Raw genomic sequence first — 10,704 nt, forward strand, 5'->3', positions numbered from 1 at the left:
AGAAAGCTTGAAACCATCCAGGACAAAGCAGTCTGCTTGATTGGCACCCCTTCCACAAACATTCACTCGCTCTACCACCGACAAACAGTGGCAGCAGAATGTGACATCTACAAGATGCACTGCAGAAACTCACTAAGACTCCTTAGACAGCGCCTTCCAAACCTACCCTTGCTACTAGCTAGATGGACAAGGCCAGACACATGGGAACACCACCACATGCAAGTTCCTCTCCAAGCCACTCACCATCCCAACTTGGAAATATATCGCCGTTCCTTCACTATCGCTGGGTTAAAATTCTGGAACTCTCTCTCTCATAGCACTGTGGGTGTACCTACACCACAGGTTCTGCAGCAGTTCAAGAAGGCAGCTCACCACCACCTTCTTGAGGGCAATTAGGGATGGGCAATAATTGCTGGCCTAGCCAGCAACACCCACATCCCTTAAATGAATTATCAAAAAGTCAGGAGACTGGTGCAATACCGTCCACTTGCCCAAATGAATGTAGCTCCAATAACAATCACGAAGCTCAAAACCATCCAGGGCAAAGCAGCCAGCTTGATCAGCACCACATCCATCACCTTAAATATTGACTCCCTCCACCAGTGGTGCACAGTGGCAGCAGTGTTTGCCATCTACAAGATGCACTGCAACTGCTCACCAAGTCTCTTTGACAGCACCTTCGAAACCCATGACATCTACCACCTAGAGCGACTAGGGTAGCAGACAAATGGGACCACCACCACCACCTCCAATTTCCTCTACAAGCTACTGACACCTTAAAGTGGAACTATGTCACTGTTCCTTCACTGTCAATGGGTCAAAATCCTGGAAACCGCACCCCCCCCCACCTCCTAACAGCACTGTGGGTAAAACTACCAAGGAGTTCAAGAAAGTGGGCAATTAATGCTAGCCTTGGCAGCAATGCTCAAATCTCAAACAAATAAAAAAAAACTAACTGACCTACAGTTCAATTTTTTCCCCACACTATTTTCTCAAATAACAGGGTTATATTTACTACCTTCTAATCTACAGGGACCATTCTGGAATCCATCAAATTCTGGAAGATCAAAATCAATCTCTGCAGTTGCCTCTTTTAAAATCCCAGTGCTTTTCCCCTTACTATTAGTTACTGTTAAAGGTCATTTAATAAGACCTGGGTTCTACATTCCATACCCTCCTCTCAGTATGCTTTGTGTCCACACTGAAGACATTCAACTTTTGTCCAACATTTCTATCACTTCCTTACTCCCCATGATAATTTCTCTGGTTTTGGCCTCCAAGGATCCCAGGTTTACCTTTCTTAATATCTTTTTCACAAACTTATAAAAAGAGTGCTGTTTTTACACTTTTTAAAGTTTACTCCATCTATTAATTGCTCGGCCATTCATTGGTGATTTCTAAAACCCTCCCCATCCTCAGGTTTACTGCTCTTTGGATGCCTATTTTAATCCAATACTATCCTTATTTTTTTGTGAGCCACTTTTCCTGTGGAGTTAAGAAAAAAAAATGCAAGGGAATATTGTGTCACTTTGGCAACTACAAATAGTTGTAGCATTAAAAAAGGATAGAACTAGTAAGAGCATGTGTCATTTGTTCATAACTTTATTTTGCAAACGTAGACATGTTAACATAGTATCTGAACAGAGTAGGGAAAAAATGGCTTCAAACTAAGAGGGTTATAATGAAAGGAGATTTAGGAACCCAAAGATAAAAGCTGAAGAAATAGGAAAGTATACAAATCTGAGTAAAGACAAGTTCAATTAGACAGTGAGGGGCACAAAGTTTAACTGTAATAGTGCATTAGAGAGTAAGGTCCATGCAGGGAATAGTAGTACTAAAAATAAAATTGAAGTCATTTTGTCTGAATGCAAGGGGCATCCACAATAAGATAGATGAATTAGTGGCCCAAATAGAGATAAATGGTTTCTATCCAATTGTCATTGGTGACCAAGGTTGGAGAATGAATATTCCAGGGTACACAACATTTCAAAAAGACAGGCAGAATGGAAAGGGAGAAGGGGTAGCCCTGATAATAAAGAATGACCTAAGGAAGTTAGTGAGAACAGATGTTGACTCAGGGAATCAGGATATAAAACCAATATGGTTGGAGAGGAGGAATAGCAAGGGTCAGAAAATGCTGGTGGGTGTAGTTTATAGGCTCCCTAACAGTAGTTATACTGTAGGGCAGGGCATTAAGAAAGAAATTATTGGAGTTTGCACTAAAGGCTGGACCATTCAAATTGGCAAATGTCATATGGAAAATGAATTATAGAATGCTTTTGTGAGAGTTTCCTACAAAAGTTGTGGAACCAACTAGGGATTTAGTATTGTATAATGAGGCATGGTTAATTACCAATGTCATATTAAAAAATCCAGTGGGAAATGGCAGTAAAACCATTGAATCCCATATTGATAAAAGCAAAACTTGAAAGTGACATACTCCAATCACAAACCGGAACCTTAAACTTAAACAAAGCCAATTGCATAGGTATGAGGAGAGCTGGCTAAAGTTAGTTGGGTAAATGGAGTAAAAGGTATGGCAGTAAATAAACAGAGGAAAACATTTAAAGAAACAATTCAAAATGTTCAACAAAAATACATTCCACTAAAAAACAGAAACTCAGCAAGAAAGCTCCATCCATAGCCTACAGGAGGTTAGGATAATGTAAGATTAAAAGAGGCTTATAATGTTGCAAATTGTAGTAAGTCTGAGGATTGGGAGTGTTTTAGAAACCAGCAAAGGGCAAAAGTCATTAAATAAAACAAGTAAAAATAGAATGAGTAAACTCAACAGGAATTCTATTATTAAGGAAATCTTAACAATGGACTTAGAAAAGCATAGTATAGTTAGAACAAATCAACATGGTTTTAAGAAAGGGAAATCCTATTTGATAAATTTATTCGTTTTTGCAGATGTAATTAGTAGGATAGATCAAGGGGAACCTGTAGATGTAGTAATATGCTTGAATTTCCAAATTGCATTTAATAAGGTGCCACACAAAAGGTTAATACAGAAGGGGTCATGGAGTTGGGATGATATATTAGCATGGATTGAGGATTGGTTAATGGATAAGAAGCAGAGTAGGGATAAATAAGGCATTTTGAAGTTGGTGGCTTGTGATTGGTGGAGTGCCAGAAGGATCAGTGCTAGGGGCTCAGCTACTAATGCATCCAAGTTTGCTGATAATACAAAGGTAAGTGGGAATGCCACAAAGTGATACAGGCAGGTTAAGTGAGTGGACAAGACGGTGGTGAATGGAGTACAATGTGGGAGAGAATGAAGTCATTCACTTTGGTTGTAATAGAAAAGCAAGATTTTTTTTTAAAGCCCAGGATCAGCCATAATATTGAATGGCAGAGCAGGTGCGGTGGGCCATATGGTCTTCTCCTGCTCCTAGTTCTTATGCAACTAATTAGGCATTTCCAAGATGGTGATTCCCTGGCAGAAGTACTTAAAACTGGGAAGTTTTGTTCCAGTAACACCAACTTTTTAAAACCAACTAGCATAATTTTATATTTCCCCTTCTGATTTGTGATCACAATATTATAAAAAGAACATAATGAGATTTATATTTTTATTGAAGTAAATAGAAAAAGCACATTCAGCAAATACAAAAATGGATTTGAAAGCAAATATGGATTTGAATTTTGGGCTGAAATCATAAGTGCTGTATAAAAACTGCAATAACTGGTTAATATAAATCTATAATTCACATCTATTTACATTACTCCATCAATTCATGGAGGAGCAGTTTTGTCACTGCAATTGTGCCTGTTAAAGTGGAAATTGTAAAAGTCCCACTTTGAAAGGGATACTATAAAATGCAGTGGTTGGAAGCAAAAAAAACAATCAAAATATTAAACCCAAACCACAGAATGCTTTGCAAAAGGTGGAGAGAATTACATAGCACAACTCCCAAAATACTGAAAAATTTTCTGTCTTGAGAAAATTTTGACATATGCAGAAATCTGAAATAAGATAAATAATGGCAATACACGGCAGATAAGTTAACATTACAAATTTTCATCAAAATTGATGGGCACAAAAAGGTGAAGTCTTGGAAGGTTAAACCAATCTGTTTAAAAGAACAAAGAGGAGATGGCTGGTGACTGAATTAATCTATTCATCAAGACAACTGAAAGGCAGAGAAATGAACAAGTGTATAACTGAAGTATTGTTGGTAGTGGGGGCTGGGGGTGGGTATGTGAAAAATTAAGGAATACATAAGATGGAGCTATTATATACTTGTAGATCAGATCTGAAATTAAAACAAGTCACAAGAAATGGGGGCCTTATCAGCCTGGAGAAGGAAAACGATCTATTGTTTTTCCACATGAAAGATCAGTTTCCAAAAGACAGAACTGGCCAAGCTCAGATATAGCACTGAGTCAGAAGGCTGTTTAATTAAATCAAGAAGTTCAGCTTTAATCCAAGCGATGTTTCCATGTAACACGAAGGAAATGCAGCATCACAGAGGTTATCCTTCAACAGAAGTATGACCAAAATAGCTCAATGGTTGATTTACCTTTTGTGGCTGTTTGATATGCATAATAATTTCACAATTCAGTTACTAACACCAGTTCATTAACAGTATAGTAGCACACCAGACCATGGGCTGTGCAGAATTCTTAACTCATTACAATCGTAGCCACGTCATTGCAGGAAATTGGCATTGTTACATCATACTTGTTAGATTGACATTCATGACTACCTTGCCAATGTAGTTTGGATGAGGGAAAGAAAGGCAAACAGGAAACACAAACAAGCATAGGACGGAATACAGATCCATTTGCATAACAAGTAGCTATTTAAGTTATTCTTGCATTATCTGTACAAAATAGTCAAATTATATTCTTCAAATACAGGTATTTGCTTCCAATTCCACATGTTTAAAAACAAAAATCAGTGCAATATCAGGCGAAGATTTGTAGTCTGTTCCGTTGTACTATAAAGTCTGCAAGAATGCCTTCACCTGTGAACAAGTAGTAACATTATGGTGTTACTAGCTGCTATAAATGTGCTGCTCAACTGTTAAATATGTCAGTTAACCATTTAGTCATAAAATTGACTTATATGAATTTTGAAAGTTAATTTTAAAATACTCAAGCAAAATAATTGTAGAAACTAATCAAAGAACCTTGCAATGTTCAGAAAATCTGATTATCCAACCAGGGTTCTTACTTTTGTAAGAAAGTCATATTTTAGATGAAAAATTCTGAAAATAAAATTCCAGAAGATAGGACCAATTTAACTAACAAGATGCTACATTGTGCAGCTCTTGCCCAAATACAGACAACGGAGGTAATCGAAACAGAAATTCAGCTTAAAAATTTACCTTATCTAGAATGTCTTCTTGTTTAATCTTGTCATCTTTAAAATCTTCATTGACATCTAGCACCAGGATAGGGATGTCCTTCAAGTATTCAAAGTCAAGCCTGAAATAGGTCAACAGATTAAAGTAGAACATTTGAGGAGACAGAAAAGAAATTGAATTACTGTAAGATTAATCCACATTCCACCTAGACTAAGATATAAGCAAGACCCAAGATAAAGTCTTAACTAATAAATTCAAATGGGCCCTCCATACCTCATTGTCCGGCTATGAAGCCAACATTCGTGTTTGTAATGCAGTTTTTCAAGGTACTCCATCTCAATTCCTTGCTCCTCCTCCCTGCCCCTCAGATGAAGGCGTTCCATGCATTTCTACCAAAGAAAAAGTGACAGATTTTTATTACTACTCGAATACTGAATTAGATACTTTTTGTTTCAAAAGACAAAATAAATCACTTATTTACTTACTTCAGGGGTTGCACGGAGGTAGATCATGGCATCCAACTCAATTTGTGAACCAAATTGGTTTAATATCCAACCATGCCAATCTTGGTAAATGGACCATTCCGTTTCATTAAGGTTTCCAGATTCAAACAAATTTGAGGCAAATACATACCTTTTTGGAGAGAGATAAAATGAATAAACATTACAAATTTAAATCATTCTAAATGATTATTGCTAAATACTGAACATCAGAACAAGTAAATAGACATAATTCAATTTATAAAAGGAACTTGTATTTATATTTAAAAACTCATGTAACTTGGATCATTTTCTATTACCTACACCCCCCCAAATTTTTTATAACACTAAGTTTGTCTCACCTGTCACTGTATAGAGATCTTTCATAGAATTGTACAGGATGTTCTGCTTCCTGAATTTTGGCACAGAATGGTTTAAGCTGTGCCCGAACCCGACTCAGACAAGCGTAGGTCTGAAACGTGTACGCCCATCTACTTGGTTTGTCATAGAGCATCTGGAGAAGATTGCCACCACTCTTTTGGGATGTGGAAAGTTCCTTTCAGGGGAACAATAAAAAAAATCAGAACCAAAAAGAAGTTAAGAGAAACATCACTAATATCTAGACGTCAGACTCCCAGTAATATAACCCAATGGTGCTGCATTGTAAAGTTGACTTGAAAATAATCGTCTCGCAACCAGACAATTCTCCAGCAAGCATTGACATGAACTACAGATGAGCTTTCAAACTAGCCAATTCAACTAGCAGAGCTAGGAAGCATAACATTGGGTGTAATGAGAGACACTGAAAATACAGCAGTTTTTGTCCTGAGCCGTCAGAACAGAAATTATTTCCAAAAGCTTAGAAGACAGAAATCAAAAACATGCCAGGCCATTTCCTCCCCCCTCAAATTTCCAATTGCAACTTATTAACGCTAAGTGATGGAGAACAGTTGCCACAAAAGATAGCAATTCCAATAATCCATCATCTAATCAAAAGTTGAAGGGCAATACTTTAAATTTCATATGTTTAATTACCTGGAATTCATCTTCTGTTGTTTGTACATTACACCATTTGGCAATAGGTTCAGGAACGACTTCCCATTCATCACTGGCTTTTTCCAAAATTTGAACAAAAGTGGATTTCCCTGCAGCTGTTAAAAAAAAATACACAAATTAAAATGGATAACGTCCCACTCAAGAATAGAACCATATCATGATCAAACATTTGTAAGCTTCCATTAGATCGCCAAACAGCCTGAAGACACGTAGTGCTGCGTGCAGGGGCAAATAAATTAGAGAACAAATAGGAAAAGCTTAAAAAGTGCATCTGAAGTTGAGAGCATCACTTAGTCACAATAGAGCTTTGTGCAAAAAGACTGGACAGGAGGGGGGATGTTATTAAAGAAAGATGCAAAAGCTTCATTTCATAAGTATGGTGTGACTGACGTCAGAATAACTGCCAAATGGTCTAAAGATGACAAGAGATCAAGATATTGCAAACTACCTATTTCAAAGGTTAAAACAGGGAAAGATTTCTTAATTCGGCTTGTATGGAAGAGCCTGGAAGCAATCAAAAATTATTTCCATAACTGATACGTACCGCAAGATTTCCCCGCGCAGTCGTTTACCTGATTGTAAGTGACAAAAGTGTAACTAAATCCAGATTCTCCGCCCAGAATCAACTAGCCTAACCTAATGTTAATGCTGTGGAATTAGATCTGAACAAATTTGAATACTATTTCAAAAACCTTCCTCTCGACACCGACAGGTAAAATATTGGAAACTTTCAGCCCGCCAAAAACATATTGGCGCCAATTCCGCTTCCCTTTAACCCCGATCTCTGCAAACAATAAACGAAATCAGGAGAAACTATTTACTTCACACACCAATGTTTCCTTCAATCGAAACCTTCCTCGCTCTCTTTTCAAAGCTGTCGTCGAAAGCAGGACTGACACACATTCTTTTTGGAGGAGTAGCCATGGTCTTTCTTGGTGATTCTGCAGTCTCTCGTTAGCAGCGCTAGGAATGTTTGAAAGTGGCGGGCTCGGTTCGCATTTGTACCCTCACAAGGTCCTGGCCGCGCCTCTCTGCTGGCGTAACTCAGTTCAACTGCGGAAGAGCAGTCTCACTGTTAATTCATTGCAGCCAATCCATTCCTTACATTCAACAACGAAGACCGCGTTAGTTTACCAGCAATGTCGAGCAGCCCACACAGAAATAGGCTTAATGAAAGTGTCCCCTTTTAAAAGGCCAATAGAAAATGATAGATCAAATCAAAGAAACTGGAACTTGTCAGATTATGATTATTATTTTACGTCGTATATGCTGCCGGACTTGAGTATTTCCAGCATGTTCTGTATTTTTTTAAAATTGAGACTACCACCCTCCACAGTATTTTCCGTGTCTTCGACACGCTTCAGTTGCGGTCAATCCAAAGTCTCCAATCGAAAATTGCCACCCCTGGAAAAAAATGACAGTCCTCAAAGCTGGCCAGCAGAAAGCACAAGCCCACTCTTTAACTGTTATTTTATAGGAGTCACGCACGATAAAGTCCACTAGTAAACCTATAGCGGGGGAGAGGGGGACTTTCTCTCCGGTGGAGAGCAGAAACGGGCGTGGAAACAACGGCCTCACGCCGCCATTTTGCGCAGGCCAATGAAGTTCCGCCCAGCCTGACGCTCGCCCTGTGCGTGCGAGCGAGGGAGAGTGGTGGGCCCAATATCCCTGAGGTAAGGAACTGCCTCAGGGAGATTACTTTGCTTATGAAAATTTGAAGTAAAAAAAAATCAGGCATGCCCCCTCATGTGACAGTGTCACTTGAGCTGGGACATGTCAATGAATTTTAGTCAAATTTTTTATTACGTTTATAAACTCTTCGTGAAACCCCATCCCGCCCGTGGATGAGGTTCCATGAAAAATGCGAAGGCCGCCTGGGCTCTTCGCCTGCCCGCCAACCTTAAGGCTGGACCGGCAGCCCTGTTAATTATTTCAATTGCTATTTAAATGGCCTTAATAGGCCTATGGCAGTTAGGCGGGCACGCAGCTGACACTGGTGTGTGCCCACCGAACTGAGGATTGGAATGATGTGTGGTGACATCCGGATGCATGCCCGACGTCACCACACATCATTTTATGCATCGGTGAGCGGGGCCTAGCCCCCCACACGCCGACCAGAAGATTCAGGCCATGAGGTTGGAAGCTGCGGGGACAAGATCTCCAGAGGAGGTCAGGTCAGTGACAGTCCTAAAAATGTTGGCTTGATGTTCAGTGACGGGGTCGTGGTCCAGGGTGAGAAAGAAACCTCTGCTAGGTAGAGGTCAGTTTGCAAGAAAACAACAGCACAACCCCTGTCCACAGGTTAGATGACAATGGGCAGAATTTTGCATGGGGGGAGGGGGGGCTGTAAAATGGCCTGCCCCTACCTGTCTGCAATTTTACACCTGGATGCTTGAGGCTTAGGCCTGCCCTTGCCCCAATTGAGGTCCTTAAGTGGCCAGTTATTGACCACTTAGCCATTTCCTGCCCAGCATGGTTGAGGAGTGGGAGAAGGACAGCGAGACTTTGAGACCGGATAAAATCATGATGTATGCTTGTGCTAAGTTTGTCTCCTGTCCTGCTGTGATTCACAGCACTTCAAGGACATTCCTTCGTCCAATGTCGGCCTCAGTCTTCAGACCAGAACAAAGCGAACAAGCACAGCTCCTCCCTGCACCAGGGAATGCACTGGTGCAGACTGTATGACGGGACCTCCAGGCCAGCATCACCTCCAGGGACATTAACACTGCTGCTAAGTTCATCAGTGCTGGTGCTGCGACTGTTGGAGTGGCTGGCTCTGGTGCTGGTATTGGGACAGTTTTGAGCAACTTGATTTTGGCTATGCCAGGAACCCTTCCCTGAAACAGCAGTTTTTCTCATATGCAATCCTGGTATTTGCCCTTTCTTAGGCTATGGGTCTCTTCTGTCCGATAGTTGCCTTCCTGATCCTGTTTGCTATGTAAATTCCAATGGGAGAATCTGGAAGGTGGCTGGGAAGAGTAAATTATTACAGTGTGTGGCTTTGGCCTTTCTGTCACCACTAAATATTCAAATGGGATTTTTTTTTCAATCCAATTGTGTAAGAACTCTTTGATTTAATCCTGCAGGAGTCACTGTCTGAATAAAATGGTTAAACAACCGTAAACAAAAATTCAGGCTGGTGGGAGGAGTTCAGGGCTGGGGTGGGGGGAAGCGGCCTGAAAATGAACCATGTTTTGGCCTCGGGCAGGAAGAAGGCCGGAGTGGGTGCCTCCATCAGCAGCCTCCTTTTAACATCGCCCCACCTCCCCAAAGGTCTGGGCCCTCTTCTCGGCCAGCTGAGCTTTATGTTTCTGCTCATTGCATCCAATGCTCTTCCAAACAGTCAGGCTCCATAGGTCACAGTTTGGTGACTGTCTCCCAGATGTCAGTATCTCACCACCTCCTATGCCCCCCCACCCCCCCCCCAACTGGCCTCTCCACCATTACCCCCACCCCCCTCTACCCTCTCCCCTTGGCTTCTCACCTCCCCTCCCTATCCTGAGACCCCAAAAACTTACCTGGTCCTGGAATCTCTGGGGACTGCTTGCAGCTTCTGCCACTGCAGGGACAAGAGAGCTTCCGGCCAATCAGTTTATTACTCCTCATTACTACTCTGGAAGTACCTTATGATCCTTGCATGTAAAGGTATTCTACAAATGCACATTGTTGTTAATCACATCCATATTCCTTGATAAATTAGGTCAAAAAAGGAACAATCCTATACATTTTCCCCATTTTCAAGGCCTTCTTTTCATTATGATCTGCAGGTAAAAAAATTCTGTCATGGACTGAATCCATTTAATTTAATGAGGAAGCATTTTGTAACGTTTCCACCTGACTCCCAGAGGTAAATA

General features: G+C 40.6%; 1 protein-coding gene and 1 pseudogene across 1 annotated transcript; one reads left to right on the forward strand and one right to left on the reverse strand.

Moving 5' to 3' along the window:
• Nucleotides 1-3,561: 3,561 nt before the first annotated feature.
• On the reverse strand, nt 3,562-8,424 carry zgc:110540 (deoxynucleoside kinase). Its single transcript, XM_041194227.1, has 7 exons — nt 7,681-8,424; nt 6,830-6,945; nt 6,157-6,350; nt 5,801-5,948; nt 5,589-5,704; nt 5,337-5,436; nt 3,562-4,973 (listed from the first exon to the last, which is right to left on the reverse strand). The coding sequence occupies exons 1-7, from the start codon at nt 7,772-7,774 to the stop codon at nt 4,947-4,949; spliced, it is 795 nt and encodes a 264-aa protein (XP_041050161.1). The 5' UTR covers nt 7,775-8,424; the 3' UTR covers nt 3,562-4,946.
• Nucleotides 8,425-9,011: 587 nt separating this feature from the next.
• Nucleotides 9,012-9,880, forward strand: LOC121281176 (annotated as a pseudogene).
• The last annotated feature ends 824 nt before the right edge of the window (nt 9,881-10,704 follow it).

The sequence above is a fragment of the Carcharodon carcharias genome, chromosome 8 (assembly GCF_017639515.1).
Source record: "Carcharodon carcharias isolate sCarCar2 chromosome 8, sCarCar2.pri, whole genome shotgun sequence".
Taxonomy (NCBI): Eukaryota; Metazoa; Chordata; class Chondrichthyes; order Lamniformes; family Lamnidae; genus Carcharodon; species Carcharodon carcharias.